This window comes from Rattus norvegicus, chromosome 4, assembly GCF_021556685.1.
Source record: "Rattus norvegicus strain SHRSP/BbbUtx chromosome 4, alternate assembly SHRSP_T2T, whole genome shotgun sequence".
Classification (NCBI taxonomy): Eukaryota; Metazoa; Chordata; class Mammalia; order Rodentia; family Muridae; genus Rattus; species Rattus norvegicus.
Window position 1 is genome coordinate 12,169,976 of NC_141537.1, and position 26,952 is coordinate 12,196,927.

Consider the following 26,952-nt stretch of genomic DNA (forward strand, 5'->3'; position numbering starts at 1 on the left):
ATGGGGCTTAAAACTGGGTTGGGGCCAAGGGAGGTGTAAAGAGCCTCTTCCCATAATTTAACGGTTAATATTAACCCTTCATCGTATCCTCCAAGGTAGAATCTGAGGCCCCACGTATATCCTTTCAACCAGTCTGTAGACTTTTTTAAAACCCTTTTCAGTGAAAGTGACCTGGAGTGGGTGACACCAGTTCCATTCACTCTCCGCTGAGACTTCCGCTGGCACATAGTCCTTAAGGGAATAGTTAGTGGCTACTTTGATATAGTCCCAACTTGAGGTCCAATGTGCCTGTCCTGAAGTCTCGCACCCCCAACTCTTACAACAGAAATCAAGTTTACCCCCACACTTAGGATCAAGGGATCTGCCCCGATGGAACCCAGGGCAAACAAAATTCTGGGGTTTTTCTCCAGTGGCCATGACAGCAACTTCACTATGCAGGTCCTCTGACCGTCCACTCATCTGAAGTGCAGGTATAGGGAACCTTCTGAAGATCTGGGTGTTCCTTTAGGTCCCAGGTCGTGGCCCCAGACAACCAGTTTGCAGATGTCAGAGAACAAGTCCAGCCACCACTGATTGGGCATGGTGACCATAGACCTGCTCCTTACTATGTGTCCTGCGCCATTTATCACCATCCAGGTTAAGTTACGCGGTTGGTGAGGGCTGGCACTGGTTGGGCCTATGGGAAAGGAACTAAGATACAGTAGCATTGTCTGTCGCAGACCGCCCAGGGGAGTGTGTCAGCAGAGGGACCAAGGCTTGGATTTCAGGTAGAGAACGGATTTAGCGTGACAGACACAAACTCGAGGTGTGTGCAGCTGTAAAAAGCTTTACTTCTTGGCATAGATTTAAGCAGTTAGAACAGGTACATCACAATTGGCAATCATCCAGCTCTTATTCATCACCCCACCAAGTGTCCCCGGCAAAAAGGAAAGCTAAACATACAGTCTAGGAAACAGTTCTCAACTGCAAACAATAGTTTAAATAACCATAGTTAACTCGAGAAGTTTGCTCAGCTTGTTGGAACTTGTCTATGATCTTTCTAAGAGTCACTACTATTCTGAATCATGCTAAACAAAACTTTCCCAAAAGGGGGGAAAGGCTTTTCTGGAACAGTCATGTTGTTAGTAACTGCAATTAATTTCTCTCCTATTTGCTGGGAACTAATGGGCGCAGCAGTTGTATTCATCGCAGCCATTGAGTTTATCAGGATCATGATGGTGTGAGACGTTTCCCTCTCTGAACTTTCAGTTCCTGAGACATCTAAAGGTACACGACCATCTTCCCACACTGCTATATTCTTAAAATTAGATTATTGTTGACAGGCTTAAAGTTGCTAAGATCACCAAGGCTAGAACACAGAAGTCACCTCCACCGCAAGCATAGATCCTAGTCACCATCTGTTTGCAGGGAGACGGCCAGGGACCTCCAGGAGGCCAAGCCATTCCAGGCACAGGCCTCTGTCTGGATAGAAACGAAGCACAAGAGCTTCCTGTCGCACAATTGTCAGGAGGAGACACTACATCTTCGGTTCTCCTGGTGACTTTTAATTTTAAAGGGTCTTCGGTAACCTGGACCCTCCAGGTGAGCAGAGCTGAGCTTTGTCTTCTTCTGCCAAAGTAGCAGGCTTCACCTGGGATGCACGGATCCACAGGGCTACTGTGCACCAGTCCGTCCTTTGTTCACAAGGGGGACAGTCTGAGGGGTCAGGCTAGCAGGCGATGGTAGATCTGAGGACCCCGTCAGGAACACCTGGCTTACTCGCCGTCAGGTAATCTCACTGGCTTTTCCTTGATAAAAACCTAGAAATAAGAAACAATCATTTACTAGAGGCCAGAGACCAGTGGGCCCGGGGGCAGGCGTGAGATTCCTACATTGGAGATGGGCGTCTGTGGCCATGTTAAGTCCTTTACACTTTCTTCCTCTTGGTCAGAGTTGGTTAGTGGTAACGCGTTCTCTGAGGAAGAGGTCATGTGCTTCCCTTATCAGCAAACTAAAGCGCTCTGCCTCACACCCACTATGCCAGAGACGTGGGCAGGTTCTGGGGTAGCTGGAAGGCTGACTGAATAGTGTCTCCAGCTGGAGGGAGATCTGGTGAGACAGGGTAGACTGTGCCTACCACCCCACACCACCAGACCTAGAGCTACTCTGCTCACGCCTGGGAGAGCCACAGCTCTTCATACTGGAAAATGTAAAGTTCTCTCTCAGCCTCTATGTCCAAGACTCTCACTTAGAATTATGAGGGTCTCTGAAAACCCTCGCTTTGCTTCATTTCTCTACAGGGCATTTGAACAGGAGGTGTCCACCCAGTCGTTTAATCACATATGTTGTCTGCTCACTCCAGCGACAGGGAGGGTGCACACGGCAGGTCCTGAGCCAGATCGCCCAGTGGAGCCGACCACACACCTCACTCTCCCGGGAACACCAGATCTCTCAACTATGCTGGATAATTCTGAGTCGCCAAAGGTTAGGGCTGCTGTGAAGCGCCCGGGCCCACTGCTCTTCTTGGAGGTTCAACTGCCAGCAGCTCCAATTCCTGGGGGATCTGATGCCCTCTTCTGGCTGCCATAAGCACTGCACGTACATGGCACAGACATGCAGGCAAAACAGATAAAAGTAAAAATTTTATAAATAAAGCCAAATTTCTCAAAATTTGGCTTTTATGTTAATATTGTAGCAAGATTCACGCTAGAGCTGACACACAGAAAACTAAATAATGGCACTGAATTCTACAGGCAAAAAAATTCTCATGTTCTCTATATGCAATGGGACTGCCTCAAAATTTATCTGTTCCCAGTATGAGGGGGGGGACAAAGAAACCTAAAACCTTTTCTCTCCACACGGCTGCTTACCTTCTCTTCTGGAAGTTGAACCAGTTCACCTCGGGCTCAGAGCTGCAGAAGAAACACCAGAGGTGATTAGACCGGCAACCATTAGAGAATACAGCAACACGCCGACGTGCAGACGATGCTGACATTACCAGTCTTTGTATAAACAGAATCCTTACAGCACTACCCAGCACGCTGGGTACGTCTACTCAGGAATGTTTTAACAAGACTTTAAATGCAAAGCCATCTCTGTAAGTATTAATCCACGAACCAGTACTCCCATTGATTATTTTCTGAGTGTGCACACAGGTGTGCTAGCACACATGACATCCAAGAACTTGGACATTTGGCTCTCTCCACCAGACCCCAGAATCAACGGTGACCGGGCCTGGTGCTGCTAAGCCCTCTCACTACAGTCCCCAAGCCCCTCATCTAATTTAAAAAGATGTGGGTGGGGTGACTGCATTAAATTCCTGCCTGTTCTGTTGGCCTCAGGTAAATCCTTTAACCCATCACAGCAGCATATCCAGTCAGGTTAGAGTTCTCATCCTTGGCCAAGAACTGTTTCTGGGATTATCCCTGGAAAGTCAAATCTTCCCATCTGACACATACCTTGAATTCACTATCATCCTGGACACAGCGCCGGCCACATCTGCTCCAAAAAAAAAAAAAAAGTCAGCAATGCAACATGTACCACGTCAGAGCTTCTTATATCCAGGACCTTTCTGGTGGCTGCATTTGATGCTGTGAGTCCTGCCTCTGATGAGCATTTACTCCTGCACAGGGCTCTGACCTTCACACTGCTGACAGCTGGGAGTCTGTTTTATTCCCTCTGGGACAACCTTCTGACTAAATCCACCTCAGAAGCAGACTCTTAAAGTTTAGAAACAAAATTACTAGCTACGGTATTTCTTTTAAAGGTTTATTTTATCATTTATACAATGTTCTGCCTACTTGCCAGAAGAGGGCAGCAGATCTCATTATAGATGATTATGAGCCACCATGTGGTTGCTTACAGTTGAACTCCGGACGAACAGCCAGTGCTCTTCTGAGCCATCTCTCCAGCCCTCTACACCATTTCTTTCGGGCGAGTTAAACCACTTTCATTGACTTCGAAGCCAGAAGCAGCAGCAAATTTGTTTGCTGAGACTGAACAAGGAAGTCGAAACGCTAGAACTTGCTTTATGCAGTCCTTAGTGGCTCATGCTGTTCTGCCTTCCGTCAAAGCAAACTGCTTAACACAAACATAACCCCTAACAGAAGCAAGGCTTACACCCCACTTCCATGTTCCCTTGTTGCAGTATTAGGCAGAGCACATAAGGTAGTTGTTTACAAGAGCGCACAACACTAAGTTCCCTCTAAAATGGCCTTCACCTAGCATAGTGGCTCATGTCCGTAAATCCCAACACTTGGGTACTAGGGCAGAAAGACTTCCTTGGCCAGCACGAAATCCTGCCTCAATAATTTAATAAATTATTTTTTTAAATTGACGTTTTATTCAGCCTCCTCATGGCAAATTCAGAATTTGCAAATCAATAGGAAACTAAGTGGCGCTCACATCTAAATTTAGATCTTCACAAATGTTAAAGCAGTAGTGAGCAGGCAGGACTCCAGGGTGCTCATTTGAAACCTAAGCCTGGTTTTAGGAACTCTGCCGTAAGACAACTTGTTTCCACAGCATGGAGCACAAAGGTTAAGCATCTAAGTGCCCAGACGCTCAGATTTCCCCCCCAGGGCAAAAACCCAAACACGCAGGGTCTGTGTCAGAGGAAGGATCCCTGCTCTCGGATGACGCCCTCAAACTTTAAAAACAAGCACAAAACAAAAAGTGCCAAGCAGCATTTGAAGGCTGCGTGGGTGAAATTACCTCCGTCCTTGCTAACACTGGCATTCTCCTGCTTCCCGCTTTCACATCTCCGAATTTCATCCGCTTCCTAAATAGGCGATGTCCGGGCTACTGGGCGCGCGGGAGCCTCACATGTGCCCAGCACCCCGGACCATCCGGACGTGGCGCCTCCACCCCAGAGGAGACAAATCCGGGCTGCTCGAGACCGATCGCCTGTTACACACCGAAGGGCCGCGAACGGGCAGGGACCGGCGCGCGGGGCGAGCGCCATGGGGACCCCCCGAGGCCACGTGGTGGGATCTTGCGATTCTCAAGGCGGACCTTCCTTACCAAAACGCGCCGCGGCGGAAAAGAAGGGAGCTAGGGCGGGACTGAGTTTATAAAACGGACCGGACATTGAGCTCTCGGGCTCAGCCAACCAGAGTGACCCAGCTCCCCTCCTGCCCGCCCCTTCCCCGGGTCCCGCCTGACTCCTGCGCGGGCCATCGTGCGCCCCCTGGCGGCACCAGAGCTCCCAATCGGTCCCTACCCCAGGGCAGCTGTCCCACTCTCTACCCTGACTGCAGTCTGTCACCTCCCTGAAGGTTAGAAAGGAGATGATCTTGGTCCCACAGCAGTGTGGGGATTTCTTTTTCTTCTCCCCGTGTTTCTTAAAGTCATATACTGAATTTGGTACTATTCCACACCCTTCTGTGCTTGTTTTCATTTGAAGACCTATGTTTAATAGATTTGCTCCTCTTCAGGAAACGGTAGGGGTTGGGGATTTAGCTCAGTGGTAGAGCGCTTGCCTAGCAAGCGCAAGGCCCTGGGTTCGGTCCCCAGCTCCGAAAAAAAGAAAAAAAAAAAAAAAAAAGGAAACGGTAACATTCCGTTGATGTGAAGTGGACTCTCTAAAGAGGGCTGGTACAAAGGGAGGACCCCCTGCCTAGAAATCCCACTACTGCCTGTGCACTTCCAATGCTGGCCAAGATCTGTAAACATCCTGCCCTAGAGCCCTTCTGTGACCCCGGAGGCATCTGTGCCTGACACAATAAGGCTGGCCTATTTGGGGTTTTGTCTGTTTTGTTTTGTTTTGTTTTGTTTTTGTTTTTGTTTGTTTTCCCCACAACACAATGTTTCTCCCTGTAGTCTTGGCTGTCCTGGCAGGTTCTCTTAAATCAGACTGGGCTTGAACTCAGAGAACTTTTGTTTAAAGAAAAGACTTCAAAAAATATAAAATTGCGTCTGTCTGTGATTCTGCATGTATGTATTCTGTACCTGAGGAGGCTAGAAGAGCCCAGAAGAGGGTGTCAGCAACTTGGAGCCGGACTTACAGATAGCTGTTAGCTACCTGAATTAGGTGCTGGGAACTACATTCAGGTCCTCTGCAAGAGCAGTGCACTCTTTAAGCCAAACCATCTTTCTAGCCCTGTAAAAACAAAAGCAAACTGATCAACAGACCAAACCCCACCATTTAATTCCTGCCACATCCGGCCACATCCTGCCACCTTTTATTTCTCTTTATAGCAACAGCCCTCAAAAGTCTTGTTTACCCTTCATGCTCTTGGTATGTTAGGCGTCACAAGCCACTGAGGAACTGAAAAGACACCACCATTGTACCACTTACACATTTATCAAAACGCCTGGACCCCAGACCTGACTCATCCATTGCTTGTGGGAATGGAAATGCTGTATTCAGAAGACAGTGATGTAAGAAGGAACCAAACTGAAGCCATTTGGAACAGGCCGTAAGTCAAATTTAAATTCCCAAGACCTCCCTGGGTGACTGACGTCCTGCTTGGTGAGTTGAAACCGGAATGCTATGCCAGCGCCCGCTGCGGTTGATCCAGGAGGAACGGGAGAAGTGCACCACAAAGACACATTCTTTGGAAGTCCCAGTCCCTAAATCCTGATGGGTGGGATAACTTGGCACAGACGTTTGTGGATTTCTACTGGCTTGGGGTTGCAGTTCAGTTCCTGAGTCTGCTCTAAGACCCTGATCGATCAGTAGTGGTCTGAGTGCAATACATTTTTGTCGTCTGCTTAAATATTTACTAAGATGAACGTTCAAAGACACAGTCAGACAGAATCTGGGCCGTTGTTCCTGTCAGGTCACTTTTTATTACCTAATTCAAGTGAAGATCTTTCGTTTTGTTGACTCTTATGCCTGCCCAGACTGTTTTGGATTTTTGGACCCCAACATAGAAACATATCTATGGCTACCTTAAATATGTTTTCTATTTGTTTATGAGTATATGTGTGTCTTTGTGTGTGCTCATGTTGCACGTGCAGATGGAGGTCAGAGGTCAATGTTAGTGTTTCTCTCAATTATTCTCCACCTTATTTTTTTGAGACAAGTTCTGTCACTGAACCTGGACCTCACTGTTTCAGTTAGACTCATCAGCAAGCCTGTGGGGTCTTCCAGTCCTCCCCTCCCTGCAACCTATATGGGCAGCAGAGACAAGAGCCATGGCAGGTGAGGTGACAAGGCAGGTCAGCACAACAGGACTCAGTGGCCAGCACTGGCAAAACTTTGGCAGTCAGACCCTAGTTGTTATTTTAGGTATACTTAAGCACAGCGAAATCTGGCCAAAACCATCCTTATAATGATATCCCACATGCACAAGGAAGCACTCCTACACTCTCTCTCTCTCTCTCTCTCTCTCTCTCTCTCTCTCTCTCTCTCTCTCATTTTTTCAAGACAAGGCTTCTCTGTATAGCACTGGCTGTGCTGGAACTCAGACTCAAGAGATCTGCCTGCCTTTGCCTCCTCGGTGCTGGGAGTGAAGGCACGAGCCACTATCATGGGGCCATACCTAAATCTCTTTGTGGGACAAAGTAAAGACAGCTCAGACGTGACTACAACGAAATTCTTTATAAAGTACGTGTGACACCTTCCATAATAGGTTCTGTAGCTTGACGGTGGAAAAGCAAACTTACAAGAATGGGTCTGGAGAAGGGTCCAGTACCAGAAAGTCTTCAGCTACACAGATTGTGCAGAGATCACCAAGCTAGAAAGTATGTCTGCTCCAGGCTTCTGGGAGGAAAACAGGTTTGATTTTTCATTACTTCTCTTGAAGAAACAACCCTGTGTGCTTAACATCCCAGGCTCCTCTGGTGCATTCCTGTGAGTACAAAGGCCACCATTCCCCCTCTACCCCCCAGCACTGGGATTAGGGACAAGTGCCTCTGTGAAACATGCCCCTCCCATGGTGCGAGGTTTCACACTCAGTCCTCATGTTTACACAGCAAACACTCTACGGATTAAAGCAACACTGCAGCCCCTCATTTTATTTTTAAATGCAAACAACATGAACAGCTTTGTTGACACGGGACGGACTCTGTCACAAGCTATCTCTTCCTACTTCTAATTGGAAGGAGAAGATGGAGAGGTGGCGGGAGAAGAGAATCACACCTGCCATCGATTCAACCTGAAGACATTGCTGCAACTATCGACTTATTGATTCTTGAATAATCGGGAAGTAACAGGGCTGGGGACAGAGACAAAAGAAGTGAAGAGAGGTGCGCAATGAGGTGGCTCAGTGGCTCAGTACTTGCTGAGTTCAGTCCCAGAACCCATGGAAGGGTGGAAGGAGAAGGAAGATACCTCAAAGATTTCCTCTGATTTGCATATGCACACTGTGGCGTGTGCACGACTACACACCACACATACATACACACACCACACACACATACACACACCACACACACACCACACACACATACACACACCACACACACATACACACACCACACACACTACACACACACTACACACACCACACACACACCACATACACATACACACACCACACACACATACACACACACACCACACACACATACACACACCACACACACACCACACACACTACACACACCACACACATACACACACCACACACACACCACACACATACACACACCACACACACACACACACACACACCACATACCTCACAGATAGACATACACCATACAACAAACATACAGACATGCACACATCACACAACAGACAAACACACACTACACAGACACACACCACATAGACACACTCACTACAGACCCACACAGACAAACACACCATAGACACACACATTGTACCTCACAGACAGACACATACACTACACAAACACATACAGCACACACACATAGACACACACATATACACCACACAGATGCACACAGACATGTACACACAACTGAAAGGAGAATTATACGAATTCTAGGTTTAGAGATACAAAATTAAAAGAATAAACCCCAAAAGGCCACAGACCCAGGGCTAAGCCCTGTAGCCAGGACTAGCAGGCCATAAAGATAAAGGAGCACAGGAAACACTGTCCAGGCAGGACTGGCAAGCCATAAAGAAAAGGAATGCAGGAACCAGCCTGAGTTAATGAGACTGATTCATGGGACGTCTGGCAGGAAGACATCTCCCCCCAGCTCACTCAGGGCCATATTTCAACTAGGTGTCCTCCGGCCCCTGATAAACCCCTGACTTCTAGCATGTACTCTTTCTGCTTTGTTCTCACTGCTATGTTTGAATGAGCCAATTGTATGTAACCACGCCAAAACCCCCTAGCCTTCTCTATATAACCCTCTGACTTTTGAGTTTCGTGGTCGACACCTCTGTCTCCTGCGTGAGATACGTGTCGGCCCGGAGATCTCTATAATAGGTCTCCGTAATAAACCTCGCCTTTGCTTATTACATCCAAAATGGTCTCTCTGAGTCTGGGGTCCGCGATTTCCCAAGACTTGAGTAAGGGTCTCTCTACATGGGATCTTTCAACAACAACAACAACAATAATAATAATAAAAAACATATTTTAAAAGTAGTTACTGGAAGATGGCTAAGGTGAGCGCTCTCTGGCCTCTGTGTTTCTATTAGGGTTTTTGCTGTATACGTTAGTTTGTTGTTGTTTATTTGTGTTGTTTTTTAAAGACTTATTCATTTTTTTAAAAAGATTTATTTATTTATTTTATGTACAGCATTCTGCCTGCATATGTGACTGCAGGCCAGAAGAGGGCATCAGATCTCATTACAGATGGTTGTGAGCCACCATGTGGTTGCTGGAATTGAACTCAGGACCTCTGGAAGAGCAGTCGGTGCTCTTCAGCTCTGAGCTCTCCCTCCAGACCCTGTTTTGCTTTGTTTTATTGCTGTGATAAAACATGGGGAGCAAAAGCTGCTGGGGAGAGAAGGGATTACTGGACATGTCCCCATCACTCTCTGTCACCTAGGGAAGTCAGGGCAGGAGCAGAAGCAGGGAGCTGGGGCAGAAACTGAAGCAGAGGCTTGTTCTCCATGGCTCACTTAGTTTACTTTCTAATACAATCCAGGGCCACCTGCCCAGGGGTGGCTCTGCCCACAGTGACTGGGCCCTTTTACATCAATCACTAATCAAGGTTTGTCTGCTTCACAGATTTGCCTACAGACAATCCTCCGTTGAAGTTTCCACCTCCAGACGACTCCCACTGTGTCTGACACAGAACTATTCAGCACACTGTGGTTCTTAGTTGGGTCCACTGATGATGTCTGACTATCATATCAAAGATTGGACATGCACAGAAATAACAGTTGGTCTTCATTGGGTGCAAGTTAATAGATTATTGAAGGTAACCCTGGAAGAAGGACGCTGTATACTAATTTTGAATAATTATCAGGAAATACTTACATTTCTTTAATTTTGACATACTTCAAGACTCACAAGAAGCTCCAAAATAGCAGTCTATGGTCCTTCGCTCAGTTCTCCCTCAGCGAAAGGATTGTACATGACTAGAACATCGTCACAGTAAAGAGACTGCTAATTCAAAGACTTCACTTGCGTTCCTAAAAATACTTTTAAATAAAAAGAGAGACAAGATAGTGTTTATATAGAATGTATCTTATTTTCAAGTTTAAAAGCAAGGGGGAGAGAGAGAGAGAGAGAGAGAGAGCTATTATTCATTTCCATACGCTCAGACAAACTTCTTAGAAGAGATATGAGAAGGCAGACACCACTTCCTCCTGCAAGAACTCTGCTGCAAGAATAGGAGGAGGCAAAATTTTAAATGCATGTTATTATGATGCAATGCATTTATTTTTTTAAAGTAAGGCTGTTTTATATATTCAAATAATGAATTCTTGATACATTTTTTAGTTCAAATGTGAGATAAATATATATGCATGTCGGCCCCATTTAGAAGGGGGATGGGCGTGGTTTGTCTGTGCCTTTGCTCTCAGGTGCGAATCATCTGGAAGACTGTATAGGAGCACGGGCACCAAGAGAAGTGGGGAGGAGAACTTCCACTCTGGGCCCTTCCATAGCTTCTCAACTTAAATTACATGATTTTATTTCTGTTGGCTTCAGAGCCCTCCCCAACACCCCAAAACCAGAGCTGATGACATTTTCCTAAATAGAAGAACTTTGCCAGGTAAACAGAAGGGTCGTTTGATCCTCAATCAATTCTTTTCTGAGCCCATTACTTTCTCTGCTCCATTGGCTATGATTTCTGCTTTGACAAGGAAAAGAGAATTGGGGGGTGGGGATCTACCCAGGCTCTAAAAATGCTTTCGATTTTCATGGTTTGTTTTATTTTTTTCTCCTAAAATATTTGACAGGTTTGCAACTGCTCTCAGGCTAAAGTCCAATTCTTGATTTTTAATTCAACAGTTTTGTTGTCTTGTTTCTTACAATTTGGCCTCATGGTTTCCTGGCTGGAGTTTTCTATTCTACTCAAGTGCTCTCTTGTGATCTCCCTCCTCTGTCGCTCTCCTCTCTCCCCCTTTCCTTCCTCCTCTTTCCTCCTCTCTGGGTTCCTCTAACCCCCCAATATCTATACTCTAGCATTTCTGCTTTCCAAGCTTTCAAAAAGATGTTAGGACCCTGGGGGTATAGAGGGAGTTGGGGCATCGCTTAGCGGTGAATTTACTCCCAGTCTTCTATGGCTCTTGTTAGGTTCCTACAATGCATGGTCTGCTATACACTTGGGGCCTGTTCTCTTTAATGTTACTAGGAGTATGTATACTCTGTTCCCCAAACTCCTTTTTCTTTTCTTTTCTTTCTTTTTTTTTTTTTTTTTTTTTTTGGAGCTGGGGCTTTTTTTTTTTGGGACCAAACCCAGGGCTTTGCACTTGCTAGGTAAGTGCTCTACCACTGAGCTAAATAAATCCCCAACACTGAAACTCCTTTTTCTTGATATAGTCATATTTGGTTGATGTCTCAGTAACGCCTTGTTTCATTGAGACAGAGTCTCATGTAGCCCAGGGTAGCCTCGAACTTGCTGTGTAGTAGCTGGGATGAACTTGATTTCTGAGTGCTGGATTACAGGTGTGCCTGCTGTGCCCTGCTGCACCGGAGTGCTGGGTTACAGGTATGCATGGTGTGCCCAGTTGTTGGTTGTTTCTTTGCTTTATTTTGAATCAGGGTCTCTCTGTGCAGCTCTGGGTAGCCTAGAACTTGGTATGTTGATCAGGCTGGCCTTAAACTCACAGAGAGCTGTTAAAGTTGTGTGCCAGCCCATCTGATTGAAAAGAAGAGATTCGTCAGTCTTTGTTAAAATCGTATTTCATGCAAATACTTACTTGATGTGCTTAACAATAGTAAGCTGCATCACAGCAGCAAGAAATGATCACTCAGAAGAGCCCTGGCAGAACAAAAGGCCCAGCGAGGGATTAAAATGTGGGAAAGCACGTGCTGTTTCTCTGTTGTATGTCTTGTTGAGAAACAAGATGCATAAAAAATTCCCTTCTCATTTACTTCCCTGCATTTTAGGAGCAGAGCACTGTTTTCCCGGTAACCATGGTGAACTAATTAGCTGCTTTGCTATGGACCAACCAATTCACAAGGTCCATATTTCAAGTCAATTGCAGAATCTATTAAAATCTTGGCAACTAAAATCTTGGCACTTTTGATTCTAGAGTCACATTTTCTACACCTATGTCCTTTTTTTCTTCATTGCATTGTGTTAGTAAAAATGTATTCTTTGAGGATGAACACAGTGGGGCAGGAGAGAAAGACAGAATTAAGGGGACATGGGAAAGGAAAGGCTTGCTCTCTGGCTGAAGAATCCCACCAGCTGAGCAAAGACTTCCCTGACAGTTAACAGCATTTGCTGTGAAAGCTGTCCACACAGAGGCAGTACTCCTTATATTGAGAGCTATTTTCAAATAAGAACGTTGAAACAATGACCAAGCCTAAGGCTTACCCATATATGGCCTTATTCCTTCCCAGATGTAAAGTGCAGTTTTCTGGGATTCTCACACACAAAAGGTCTCTAACTTCCTTTACAGTAAAAACGTATCTTAACTCCCTGTGAAACCCTTGTGATCCAGAGCCCTTCCTAATCACCTGCAATTCTACCCAGGGCACCCTGGGAAATAAATGCCCAGTGATCTCCTTCAGTTAGTTCCTTGGCAATCCTTGAGATGTAACTCTAGAATCCAGCAAGTGTCCATGCAGACACTGAAGTGAATTCCCTTGGGAAGTCCACACGCACGTGGGGTTATTGTATATTGCATATTCCATGTTGTGCCTCTCTCACACGGGTGTGTGTGTGTGTGTAATAACTGGTGCCAAGAAAGCTCCTCCAGGGAAGCTTTAGAATGGGAGGGAAAACAAGTCTGGAAAATTTTGATCCCAAGAACAACCGATGTGGCATGTGTTCTGTGTGTGAGTCACTGTTAGGCGATGCTACCAGACTTACCCCTCTGTGGAGGCCAAGGGATGAGACTGCTAGCTCAGTGAGTTACACTCAGCTAGGCAGGTTACAGGCTGAGTTGTGTTTACAGGGATGGCGGCAGGAACTGTTTTCCTCTCCTGCACACGAGGAAGGGACTTAGCCATGATCACAGAGCTAAGTGAGAGGGCCAGGATTCTGATGCAAACCTTCTGACCTCCTGGCCTTGCACTTTATCTTGTCTTTACATTTTATTTTCCCAAAGCTAGTCACTTGGAGAGTAGTGTAAGTGTGTGCTTTAGCTCTAGTTAGATGGTAAACCTTTGAGTGGGGAGTATACCTCGGTGACCTTACCTTTTCAGCTCAGGTTGCTGAAAAGCTTCCATACTCCATCTTCCAGAACAACTAATTTGTGAGCATCATGGCTGACAAAAGCAGTGTTAACATTAGCTAAGTGCCCTGTTCTTTATGAAGTTTCTTCTGATCCTTCACCTTACAATGTTACAATTCAAGTTAATTTTCTTTGATTCCAAATGAGTACAAAGGAAACTATTTTTTTCTTAACCACTCTTGTCTTTCTGGGTGTCTCTCACTGACTATGATATTACATGTTCAGCATGCTCATGTCTGTGGAAAGCTCTCACAAACAGTAACTGCTTTTATTCCTCGCAGTAGTCCCGAAAACTAAGCTCTTCAGAACACAGATTTATTGAGAGTTATCACCAGCTCAGCTGGCAGGCCTGCTACTTGGGAAACTAAGGAATGTGACTGCAAATTGAAGGCCAGCTGAGATACCCTGGTAATATCTTTTGTCAAAATGAAAAAGAACTAGGGGGACAGCTGAGCTACAGAGCCCTTACTTATCGTGTGTTCAATCCCCAGTGCCCTTCCCCCAGTGTTTTAGTTGTTTTGCGCATTGCTCTGGCAAGGGCAAGTTAAAGACAAGAAGAGTTTATGTGACATCAGTTAGAGTGTATCATGGTCTGGAAGTCACAGTGGCAGGAGCATGAGACGGCTCCTAGACAGAGAGCAAATTGGTGCTGCTGTTGTTCCTTTCTCTTTTTGCCACAGTCTGGGTGGCAATGACACTTTTAGGTGAGTCTTAAACCCTTAGTGTCTGGAAACACCCGCATCGACTCACCCAGAGGTGTGTGTCCATGGTGTTTCTACATCCAGTCAAGTTAACAATAAAGATTAAACCATCATGCAAACAAAACAGATTTACAGAGGAGTCTTAGGGTTTTCACTGTTGTGAACAGATGCTATAAAAACAACATTTAACTGGAGCTGGCTTACAGGTTCAGAGGTTCAGTCCATTATCATCAAAGCAGGAGCCTGGCAGCATCCAGGCAGGCATCGTGCAGCAGGAGCTGAGAGTTCTACCTCTTGTTCCAAAGGCTGCTAGGAGAAGACTGGCTTCTAGGCAGCTAGGAGGAGGGTCTTAAAGCCCACACCCACAGTGACACACCTACTCCACCAAGATTACACCCCTTTATAGTGCCACCCCCTGGGACACGCATATTCAAACCACCACAAGGGGAGTCTTGGCATTTGGAAAAGGGAAGGATAAGGGTAGTACTCTGCAGAATACCAAGACAGACAGGTGTGTCCATTAGTAAATATGGGTGGGGACCACAGAGAGGGAGAACCCCTTAGGTCTTGGTTCTTAAAACATTTTATGTACTCTGTTGAGATCTGAACATGGAGACACATCAAGGATACATGGTCACATTGAGTCTAAACCGTCCTCTTTTAACAAGAACTTTATCTAAGGAGCAGATAAGCACTGCACCATTGCCCTCATTCCCCGGCCTTGTAGTAGGAATTGCTGCTGAGGTAAGGCAAGACCACCTAATGGCTGTCAAGGACTGAAACTCTTCACTGGGTAAATGGCACAGATTCAGAGCTGGCCATCACCCGTCTACCTCTCTCAGTCAGCATAATCCACAGGTTCTGTTGATTTTATCTCTGTCATTTATCCTCCACTCCAGTTTGATTGATACTGGTTTCTTCAAAGTTTCTTGACTTTCGTAGGCAATGTTAAGATTCTTCCATTGTTGGGCTGGAGAGATGGCTCAGCGGTTAAGAGCACTGACTGCTCTTCCAAAGGTTCTGAGTTCAACTCCCATTATCATCAAGGCAGGAGCATGGCAGTAACCACATGGTGGGTCACAACCACCTGATGCCCTCTTTTGGTGTGTCTGAGGAGAGCAATAGTATACTCACATATATGAAATAAATTATTAAAAAAATTCTTCCACTGTCTTTCTGTCACATTTTATGCATAGTCTCATTGCCAGACTTTGCATATTTATTAACATTTGACTGGAATAAACTATTTAGTCCCCTCTTCACCCTCAATGATGAGAGAAAAGTTACTCTTCAGAAACTAATCCTGGGCTGAAGTTGTAGTTCAATGATACAGTCTGTGCTTTTCAAGTATAAGGCCTTGGATTCCATTGCTAAAACTAATGACCCCTTAGCATCTGGCTCTTATATGAACAAATTAACCCCCAAATATTCTATCTTTAGCATCTACCATATAGTAAGGCTCCATGAGGGACAAAAGAAGATTACTTCAGGTCTGTTGGATGTGACAGGCCCCATGCCAGGTCCACTGCACTCTCTATTAAGCAAGCATAGACAGAAGGATGAGAAAGTGTCTGTGTTGGAAGAGCTCAGTTAACAAAGAGCTACATAAAGAGTAAAGACCCAGGGACTAAATAGTGGCGCTCACACCTTGGCAGTCACTAACAGCATCTAGTTGGACTTAAGGCCTGAGCAACAGGAGAGAATAGTGCCTGGTCCTGGGAATCTGCCAGTGAGGGAGTAGTGAGGTCATGGGTCTCAAGGAGAAGCTACCTTACTAAACTCATTACGTTACTAACCTCATTCCTATCTGCATTCTGAATACTTACGCATATACCCATGGCTCCCAAACCTCACCAAAGAAGCTTATCTTTGCAACAGGCAGAGACCATTATAGAGAGCACACTGGTCAAAATGCAGAATCCCTGATCTGGGCTGCCCAGCCACAGTGGATATATTTACAACACAACTTCTGCATCTAAGGCTCAGGAAACATTGCAAAACAAGAGAAGGAAGGGTTATAAGAACCAGAGATTTAGGGGGCTGGAGAGATGGCTCAGTGGTTAAGAGCACGGACTGCTCTTCCAGAGGTCCTGAGTTCAAATCCCAGCAACCACATGGTGGCTCACAACCATCTGTAAATGAGATCTGATGCCCTCTTCTGGTGTCTGAAGACAGCTACAGTGTACTTATATGCATAAAATAAATAAATAAATCTTAAAAAAAAAAAAAAAGAACCAGAGATTTAGAGGTCTGCTGTGAGAATGTGTCTCATAGACAGGGTAGGGAAGCTGCCCCTATGATACCTCAACCATGTGGTGGTCTAAATAAGACCTGAACAATGACAATACCAACAGACGTGCAGACGTACAGGGTGGGAGTGTCATGAGGCCCCGCCCCTAGACAAAGAACTATAGGCAGCTAAGGGATACAGAGTGGGAGAAAGAGTCTTCCCTCAGGAATAAGGCCCCTAATGAATTATACTAAGTGGTCATCCTGGAAATCCTGTACATGCAAGTAACACTGAAAGGATTCAGCTAGTTGTGTGTGTGTGTGTGTGTGTGTGTGTGTGTGTGTGTGTAACAACAGGGAAGAGGTCAAGGATTTTTAGAGAGTGTAGGGGAGTACTAGAGGGGTTGGAGAAGGGGGGATGGAAGAAAATCATGTAATTATATTTCAATTTTTAAAAGTTTAACCAAAGAGAATACTGGGCTGCAGAGCTGTCTCAGTGGCTGAGTGTGTATTGCTCCTGCAGATCTGATTTTGGCTCCTGTCACCCACTTCGGGTGGCTGACATTCACCTGGGACTCTGGCACCAGGGGAGTGCTACACCTCTGGTCTGAATAAACATCAGCAATAGTTCACATTTACACACGACATAAAGCATAAAGACACGCACACAGTATACAGACACAGGCATAGGCAAAACACCCGTACACATAAGAGTAAGAAAGAACTCTCTTAGAGCTTGAGACATGTCATCAGACACTGGTAGGACAACCACCAACCTTCTACCTTAAGGACAAGATGTGAACCAGAAAATTATGGCTTGTTAAGTATTAGAACTTGCATAAGACAAGGAAGCCCAAACTCACACCACGCAGTCAACAGCAGTCAAAACTCCAGTTTGATTGTTGCAATGGATTCTGTCCGGCCAAGAGCCAAACAAAAGTGGTGGTGTAGCCTTTAATCCCATCGCCAGGGAGGCAGAGGTAGGCGGATCTCTTTGAGTTCCAGACCAGTCTGGACTACACAAAACGGTTCTAGGATAGCCAATTTACAAAGTAAGACCCTGTCTCAAAGATAAACAAATAAACACGTATTTCATGCGAAACTTCCTGCATTTGAAAATGTTGGTGAATGAAAAACAGCATTGCTGGGGATTTAGCTCAGTAGTAGAGCGCTTACCTAGGAAGCGCAATACCTGGGTTCGGTCCCCAGCTCCGGAAAAAAAAAAAAAAGAAAAACAGCATGGGCGCAAAGGAGAACAAAGCCTGAGGACTGCCCTAATGACGTTCGGTTTTGGCAGTCATACTTCTGGCTCGAAGAAACTGATTTTAGGATAGTAAAGAACTTAGCCAGGTTAACAGAATAGTGGATACTAGAATTCTGTACTTTGGAATTTTATTAACATTCCTTCTTTCTCAAAGAAAGGAAGGCCGCAAGTAAGCGCGTACTGCAATCTTCAGCAACCAGGGAAGCCGAGGATAAACTCTGCGAACCTTGAATCCCAGCTCTCGGGATGCAGATGCAGTAGAAGTTCCGTGGGTTCGAAGATAGCATGGTCCTAAACATTGAGGGTCCTAAAGCTCTTATTTTGAGAGATAATCTCCGCCCCTCTCCGCCTCCTAAAGGAAAAGCCCGATTCGTAACAACAACAACAACAACGACAAAAACGTGACAGACGAGTAGAGAGCAGCGAACCAGCACAGCCCGCGGCTCCCACGGGGGCCAAGGCGGAGCTAAATTGGTGGAGGGCGACGGATTACGGCCGCTGTAGGCGATGCTTCACGACTCCTGCCGTAAAGGTCGCATGCGGCGCATGCGCACTTCCTCTCCCTTCCTGTATCCCGACGCAGTCTTGGTTGTGGTGGCTCATCGTTCGGCTGGTCCGTCGTCGTCATGGTGAAGCTGAGCAAGGAAGCCAAACAGAGGCTGCAGCAGCTCTTCAAGGGCGGCCAGTTTGCCATCCGCTGGGGCTTTATTCCTCTCGTGATTTACCTGGGTCAGTGGTTGAAGATCTTGGGAGGAGCCGCAGGGCAGGGGTTGGTGGGTCTGAGTCTCTCTTTTGGTCTTCCGGGGCAGGGAAAATAAACCCAGCCACCATGTGGTCCACGTTTTCCTAAGCTGTCTGGACAGGCTCAAGAATCGATCTTCGAGTTCTTTTTAGCTATTTGGGTAGTGTTTAACCAATCATACAACCCCTTATATTTCCGTACTTACATCTGTAAAATAAAAGCAAGACCTTTCAAGATTGATTTTAGGAGTCTATGATCCCTACAGAAAGGTTAATTCCCTATTCCCCTATTTGGCTTTTAGGGCGTTTCCTCGCCTGTAGGTTAACCTAAATGGAAAGACGCTAATCAGGTTAAAACACCACTACCTTAACTCATGATTATGACTGTAGTTGGATGCTTAAGTTTTCTTGTATAATGAAGGACTTCGGGGATTTTTTTTTTCTCCCAGAAGTTACCGACTCCATTTTGCAGAGAAAGAAACCGAGCCATAAAGTCGTACTTTCCTTGCCCAAGTGTCCAGGCGTATATTTTCACCTAGGGCTACACGCTGAACCTTATCCTGTCCCTGGTTGAGTAGTTTTAAAATTTTTAATCTTAATTGCCTTATTCAACCCATAAGATAAAAGGGAAATAGCAGAGGATTTTAGCTCTGGGTCTCAGAGCTCGAAAATGGAATTTGACATTTCACATGTTAAAGCGGGGCCTTCACAAGGGGCCACTGCTGGTTTGTTTTAGATGACTTGCATTATACGAGATAAAATACATTTATTTGTAGGCTTGGCGTAGCCTTTAGCTAGGCTGGACATTTCTCCAGGCTGCTATTGTACCTATGAGACGTGTATGAGCTGTAACAACCAGGATATTTTGATAGGACCTAAATATTTTTCTTGGTATTCCTAAGTATTACTGTTGTCGAGACAGTGCCTCATGGAGCTCAAGCTAGCCTTGAGCTCCTCATTCTCTTTCCTCTACCTTTCAAGTGCTTTAATCACAGACCTGCACTGTCACATCCAGCTCTTTCCTCTTCTATTTTGAAAGAAAAAAAAATATCTCAGATTGTGACATTATATAGGTATCAGATAAATAATTGTTTACTTGTTTTGAGACAGGGTCTTTCTATGTAGCTCTGGCTGTCCTGAGTTCACCAGGTAGACCACACTGGCCTTTTTGCAAGCCTTGTGCCTCTGCCACCTGAGTGCTGGGATTAAAGGCACGTGCCACCACCCACTGCTTTACTTTCCTAGGCTATGTTGTCCATACAATTCTTTGCAGCACCCCTCCATTTTCATAGCCTGCCTGTAGGTGAGGCTGGCTGAGCCTGCAATTCTGCCTGTCTCTGGTGCAGTTGGAATTGCAGGTACACTATGCTCTTTTGAGGTACACTGCCACTCCTACCGCCTTCACGCAGCCTAGGCTGGCTTGGCTGTAATCCCAAGCTCCTCTTGGCCTTCAGCTTCTGGCTAACGGGTTGCAGTTGTGTACAGCTATGTCTAGAACGTCTTGATTGAGATTCTGTTTAGCTCGAAGCTTTAGCTTCTTGTCAGACTCTTCGGTCTGAGGACTGGGGGACGCACATTGGTTCTCTCCTAGGGCTTGTCATTGTAGTGATTTTTACTCTAGCATCCAAGTCAGGCCACTTAAGATTGGTGCTGAGGGGTTGGGGATTTGGCTCAGCGGTAGAGCGCTTGCCTAGCACGCGCAAGGCCCTGGGTTCGGTCCCCAGCTCCGGGGGGAAAAAAAAAAAAAGATTGATGCTGGAAGGGTTGCACTTCCAGCACTTCTTTGTGTATATTCCTGACCCAGATGCTTATCTTCAACCAGGGTCAGAGACCAGCCATTGTTGCTTGAAAGTAGGATAAAATCCAGATCCCTCACCTTTGTTGTGTGTGACTTTTTTCTTATCAAACTTGGGATTCCAAGTGCTGGTTACCACACTCACTCAGCCCCTCACAGTTCTTGACATTCTTAATTTTAATCATTTATTCAGGAAATTAGTGTATATATCATCAACTGAATTTAAATTGTATAAATAGTAAAGGGCTTTTCATACTTAAAATTAGGGTATATTGATCTAAAAGATGATATTAATTTATTAATTTATTAATTAATGATATTAAATTATTTTTCCTCCTTTTCTGTCTGGGCCTTTATTTATGAAGAGAGCAGTTTTTGGATGATACAGTAAGATTTACCCAATTATACTTTCTCTTTAAGCTTTCCATAGTTTTCCACTGTGGTTTGGGACTTAGTCTTGGGCAGTGACTGAATGAAAGTAGGCCATGCTAACATGATCTGCTTACCGCATGGTGGAAACAACTGTCCTTTCTGCCGAAAGGTCATGGGTGCTGCTCCACATTTGGTGAAAGCTAGAACCTTCAGCGGCACAGGCCAGCTGGGGCGACCAGCTGAGGTGTCCCAGATTGGATTGTGGACATTTTGTCTGCTGGACTTGTAATTGTTTCCATTTTCTTCCTTCAGGATTCACAAGGGGTGCAGATCCTGGAATGCCTGAACCATCAGTTTTAAGGTAATGCTTTTGAATATCAACATTTGAAGGCAGGTGCACATATGTTAATTGGTATTGAATCACTGGGAAATGGAGAGCCCATAACATCACCAGTCATTGTAGCCTTGGGTTGTTGGAAGAAATACTGTAGTTTAGTCTAGCTGATATTAATTACTGTGTAGCTGCTTTACTTTCTTTCTCCCATCTGAAAACTCGTTATTTACTATGTTATAATCATAATGATACACGTTTTAAAAAGAAAAGAACTAATTCATCTCCTTATCCCGTGAGAGGGTAAACTTGTGTATCAAATTCTAACAGCGATACATAGAATTTTTATCTTTTCACCTAAATTAGAATTGATATCCCTATATTTTTATTTGTCAGTTACTTGGGGGTCTCAGTATTTTTTCATAACAATGTAACATTTAAATCTTTACAGATAACTTATTATTTGTGTTAGTATTTTGCTTACATGTGTGTCTGTGCTTCCTGTGTGCGCCTGGTGACTATGGAGGCCAGAAGAGGGTGTCAGATCCTCTGGAACTGAAATTACAGACAGTCGTGAACTTATGTGTGGGTGGGTGCTGGGAACTGAACCCAGGTCCCCTGGAAGAGCAGCCAGCGCTCTTAACTGCTGAGTCATCTCTTCAGCACCTATTCATTTTACTGCATAGAGCTTTCGTTGTTTGCATTCTTTATGATGAGTTCTTAGATTAGTAAGTCCAAGTATATGAATACATATAAGCTGTTCAAAACGTTCATGCACATGGTGTGTGTGTGAGTGTGTGTGTGCACATAGTTTGTGTGTGTGTGTGTATGTGCACATAGTGTGTGTGTGTGTGTGTGTGTGTGTGTGTGTTAATCAATCACTGTGTGATGAGTCGGTCGGTTTATAAGGAGGAAAGGTTTATTCCGGCTCACAGTCGAGGAGGCATTATGCGAAGGTTGCTCGGCCCTGAGCCTTTGATCCTGGCAGCACAGTCTGTAACGGTAGTAGGACTGAGGGGGTGCTCACCTGATAGAGAAGGGGAAGCTGGGAGACGATGGGCTAGTCTCGGTATCCCACTCAGGGACGTGCCTCCATGATCTAATTTCCCATGAGACTTCTTCTCTTTTTTTTTTTTTTTTAATTTTTTTTTGTTTGTTTGTTTTTCTAAGATTTATTCATTTATTATATATAAGTACACTGTAGCTGTCTTCAGATACACCAGAAGAGGGCATCGGATCTCTTTACAGATGGTTGTGAGGCACCATGTGGTTGCTGGGAATTGAGCTCATGACCTCTGGAAGAGCAGTCGGGGCTCTTAACCGCTGAGCCATCTCTCCAGCCCGAGACTTCTTCTCTTAAAGGTTCTGTCTACTTCCAGTATTTTGTAGGCTGGTCAGTAGATCTTTAATATTTGAGCTTTTGAGCACATTCAGCTTTTAACACATAGTAACTTGTGAAAACTGTATATGTACATGTGTGCAAATGCTGTAAATATTACGATAAAAGCAGAGTCTGAATAGGTGGATGTGGTCCTGAAGGACTGGTATTCCAGTTGCTATGACGACCATGGACACTGCAGTGATACTGTGGGTTTTCAGCTGTGTTTTAGGCATATGCAGAAAATACAGATTGGCTATTCCTTGTCAGAAGTACTTATACTAGAAGTACTTCAAATTTCAATTTCAATTTTTCTTTTTTCAGAGTGCTGGGGGAATGAACCCAAAGCCTTGTGAATGTCAGGCAAGCATTCTGCTAAGAGCCACACCCCCAGCAAACCCTCTGTTCACATTGGACATTGGCAGTTTGCAGTAATAGTGCTCAGAGTCACTATGCCAACTTAGGTGTTTTGTACATTTTGTCTGTAGTGTCACTTCAGTCCCTCCAGAGCAGGACATGTAGTTGATAAGTGGTAGATGTCCAAAGCCTCGATAGTCTGGCCCAGTGTGCGGTAGTTTCTCCTGTAAGAATCAATCCCTCAGATGTGGCCTTCACTTTTTTATTCCCTCATTTAATTCTTTCCTTTGGTCTGTCATGACACAGATTCTTTTTCTTGTGTGGTTTTATTTTTGGAGGGGGACAAGGAGAGGTGAGGTAGGGTCTTGTGTGTCCTAAGCTGGCCTTGAATTCACTCTGTAGGCCGAGCTGGCATTGAACTCAGCCACCTGAGAGCTCAGATTGCAGGTTGCACCTCATGGAACAGGTTCTTAAAGTTGCCTTCAGAGCTCCCCATTAGTTTCTATTTTTTTTAAGCCATTGTTCCTTGAACTATGAATGTCCTTTTCTGTGAAACCGGAGTGAGGTACTTTGTCCGCTCTCGATTGGCTTGGTGACTGCAAGCAGTTATCTCTTCAGAGAAAAACTCACTTCAGACACAGCACCACAGTCACGGCTGTATCCATCTGGAAATATAATTTGGATAGAACACCTCCTAAATTAGACTGGCATGAGAATTAAATAACAATATTTTATATAAATATTAACAGCATTTGTCAGGTAACTTGATCAATAAACTTTTTGTTTGTTTGAGTTTTGGTTTTTGGAGACAGGGTCTCTCTTTATATATAGCCCTGGCCATCCTGAAGTTCACTACATAGACCAAGTTGGCTTTGAACCCAGAGATCTACCTGCCTATGCCTCAAGCACTGAACCTAAAGGCATGCACCACCACTACCTGGCTAGGCTTTGAACTCTTTCTTTCTTTCTTTCTTTCTTTCTTTCTTTCTTTCTTTCTTTCTTTCTTTCTTCCTTCCTTCCTTCCTTCCTTCCTTCCTTCCTTCTTTCCTTCCTTCCTTCTTTCCTTCCTTCCTTCTTTCCTTCCTTCCTTCTTTCCTTCCTTCCTTTCTTCCTTTCTTCCTTTCTTCCTTTCTCTCTCTTTTTCTTCTTTTTTTTCTTTTTTTTTTCTTTTTCCGGAGCTGGGGACCGAACCCAGGGCCTTGTGCTTGCTAGGCAAGCGCTCTACCACTAAGCTAAATCCCCAACCCCTAGGCTTTGAACTCTTGATCCTCCTGCCTCTGCCTTCTGAGCGCTGACCTATAGGCTTAATTCATCACACCCAGCTAAGCCTTAGGTCAGATGAGTAGTATTATCTGTTATCTGTGTTAGACCAAGGAAGATTGTCTTTTCTTTATTCTGGGCGTTTAATCCATCGAGAAAAAAATCTTAGCTGAAGAGTTTGCTTTCATATCTTAGCTATATGTAAATACTTGGACTCAGTGGGAGACAGTTTGATTTGTGATGATGAATACATGTTGTGTTTGCTAAGCATAAAAGGCCTGGATGGCCGTTAAGGATAAACTACAGAACCTCATTGTCACGAAGTCACATTTTTAATCAGTAAGATTTAGACATGAAACATGTCTCTTTTCTTTCTTGGATCCTGGTGCCCCTCCCTTTAACAAATGCTGTGGGGATCTGTCCCCTTCGTGAGGTAGCAGAAGTGGAAGTAGTGGCTGATTGCCCCAGGGATGTGGGTGAGCCAAGGTGGCCCTTAGTGAGAGCCACTCTTCCTCCATTGTGTAGCCATTTCCCTGCCAGATTTGTGGAGGTTAGAAGCAGGAGTGGTGACCACATGGTGGGCTTTCCACAGTCTCACGCAGTATTCAGTAAGGGTGGTGCTGTGTTACGCATGTGCTGTGGAATAGTAGACCAGTCTACTCCAGTGCCCTGGCCCTTTAAGTTAATGAAAACCACTGCTTATCTTTTTTTTTTTCTTTTTTTGTTCTTTTTTTTCGGAGCTGGGGACCGAACCCAGGGCCTTGCGCTTCCTAGGCAAGCGCTCTACCACTGAGCTACATCCCCAGCCCCCACTGCTTATCTTTTGATTGACTTCATCTTATACATCAACTGAAATTTTTTTTCAAGGTAACCACATTCAAAAGTAAAAGAACTATATTTCTGTATATTGGATTTTGTTTTGTTATCTTTAATTTGTCTGATACTGATTCTTGTCCTCTAGTGAGTGAGTTTAATAGAGAAATAACCATGAGTGTGTTAGACCCGGCTCTTCAGCTGTGTGTAGAAAGGTTTTGTTTCCATGTTAACTTATTTTCCTTTCATAAATGTTTTAGCCTACTTTGGGGATAAAGGACTGTTCGGTCATCTGGATCTGGACGCAGTGCAACATGGGAGGTGTGTGCTCCGGCTGGATGAGAAAGGAGACGTCATTTCAACACATCTGAGGCAGAGTGGAGTCTGTACTGACTTACGATAGACTATCAAAATAAATATTTTTAACAATGTTATATTTTGTCTTTCATACTTTTTAAAACTTGTGTGTGTGTCTGTGTCTGTGTGTCTGTGTGTGTATTGAACTGTACCAGTATGGAAGTCAGGACAGTCTACGGCAGAAGCTTGTTCTCTCCTTCTACCATGTGGTCTGGGGATGTAACTTGGTAGCAAATGTTTTAACCCAGGGAAGCTCTGTCAGGTCTGCCTTGAGCTTCCCTCTTACTTTATTTTTAAAGGACTTATTTTCTATTATTTTACTCTCCCCTTCATCTCCACGTGTGTGTGCGTGTGTGCGGGCATGTGTGTGCATGTGCGTGCGTGTGTGCGTGTGCGTGCGTGCGTGCGTGCGTGCGTGTGTGTGTGTGTGTGTGTGTTACCTACAAAGGCCAGAAGAGGGCATCAGAGCCCCGGGACTGAGTCGGACAGTTGTGAGCTGCTTAAGTGAGAGCTGGGAACCACACTTGAGTCCTCCACAGGATCATCCTTAACACCCTCCTCTTTTTCTAGCCCAACTTTTTGGTGAAGATATGTAAGATTGTCATACAGGTGAAGGCAGGTAAAGATAGAACGAGGCCTGTCATTGGATGAGAAGGAAGGATGGGCAGAGGGAAGGGGAGGAGACTGCAACGGAAGGAGACGGGAGACTGGAGGAGACTGCAGGAGAAGCTGGGGAGAGAACATGGAGGCTGACGCTAAGATTCCACTCTGCACATTTATAGGTTGTTATGAATGTTCTAAGGGATGGATGTGTACTGGGCTTTGTATGTTTAGGTGGGCAATTATATCTTATCAATTGAATCAGAGGTTATTGTGTTGTGTGTTCTTTCCTGTGGCAATTTGTGTTTGGGAGAGTGAGTGGCAGCAGAGACACTGGGTCACCACGGAGTTGGGATGTATATTTCTAGCATGGTGAAGCCTGCCTTGGGAAGTGGATGGGTAGAGAGATTGTTGCCAGGCTCAGAGAGAAGCCATCGGCAGTGTGATATGGGATGGAGCAGAGCAGGTGAGAGGCTTTGCTGACTGAAATTAAGATATCCACCAGACATCTTGAGGCACTGTGGTGCCAGACCTAGTGGAGGTAAAAGAAAGCCATTTTATATAATTTTACAACAAATAAAGATAAGGGCACAGGTTTCAGAGATCACTCAAGGAGCACAGCCCCAGTCTAGAGTTTAGTTCTTTAATCATAGCAGTTGGCTAAACAATAGCTCTCCTAGCCATCTGTATTCCATCATACTCAGTGATGGACGCTCTATCAGTCTGACCTTCGGAGGGAGCCGGAGAGATGGCTCAGCATTTAAAAGGCTGCTCCTCCACAGGCTGCTCCTCCAGAGGACCTGCATTTGGCTTCCAGCACTCACACTGTGACTCACAATGGTCTGTAACTCCTGTTTCAGGACCTCCAGTGCCCTCATCTGGCTTCCATGGGCACAGAGTGCACATGGTACATAGACATACATGGTGGCAAAATACTCACACACACACTAAATAATTAAAAAATAACTGAAAGATGCTCTCTGTCTCCTGATAGCCCCAAGTCAAATGTGATAAATGGCCCCTCAGTACCTGTAGTGTAGCTCTGTATGACAGGG

The 26,952-nt window shown here is 45.1% G+C and overlaps 1 protein-coding gene, 1 long non-coding RNA gene and 1 other non-coding gene across 3 annotated transcripts; 1 reads left to right on the top strand and 2 right to left on the bottom strand.

Moving 5' to 3' along the window:
- Positions 1–806: 806 nt before the first annotated feature.
- LOC100909675 (uncharacterized) lies at positions 807–5,008 on the bottom strand. The gene is given in 4 exon segments (NR_110709.1): positions 807–1,799; positions 2,850–2,891; positions 3,438–3,477; positions 4,693–5,008. It is a non-coding gene; the product is annotated as an uncharacterized LOC100909675 (long non-coding RNA).
- On the bottom strand, positions 3,312–3,382 carry Snord93 (small nucleolar RNA, C/D box 93). Its single transcript, XR_015687341.1, has one exon. It is a non-coding gene; the product is annotated as a small nucleolar RNA SNORD93 (small nucleolar RNA).
- Positions 5,009–18,468: 13,460 nt separating the features above from the next.
- Tomm7 (translocase of outer mitochondrial membrane 7) lies at positions 18,469–25,374 on the top strand. The gene is made up of 3 exons (NM_001135174.1): positions 18,469–18,622; positions 21,114–21,162; positions 25,201–25,374. Exons 1-3 carry the CDS (start codon positions 18,520–18,522, stop codon positions 25,214–25,216), a joined length of 168 nt encoding a protein of 55 aa, NP_001128646.1. The 5' UTR covers positions 18,469–18,519; the 3' UTR covers positions 25,217–25,374.
- Positions 25,375–26,952: the final 1,578 nt, after the last annotated feature.

Excerpts from the sequence above, each read along its gene's own strand:
- Tomm7 (NM_001135174.1), top strand. The coding sequence starts at position 18,520 with ATGGTGAAGCTGAGCAAGGAAGCCAAACAGAGGCTGCAGCAGCTCTTC. Across the intron at positions 18,623-21,113 it reads TCCTCTCGTGATTTACCTGG|GATTCACAAGGGGTGCAGAT; the intron begins GTCAGTGGTTGA and ends TTCTTCCTTCAG.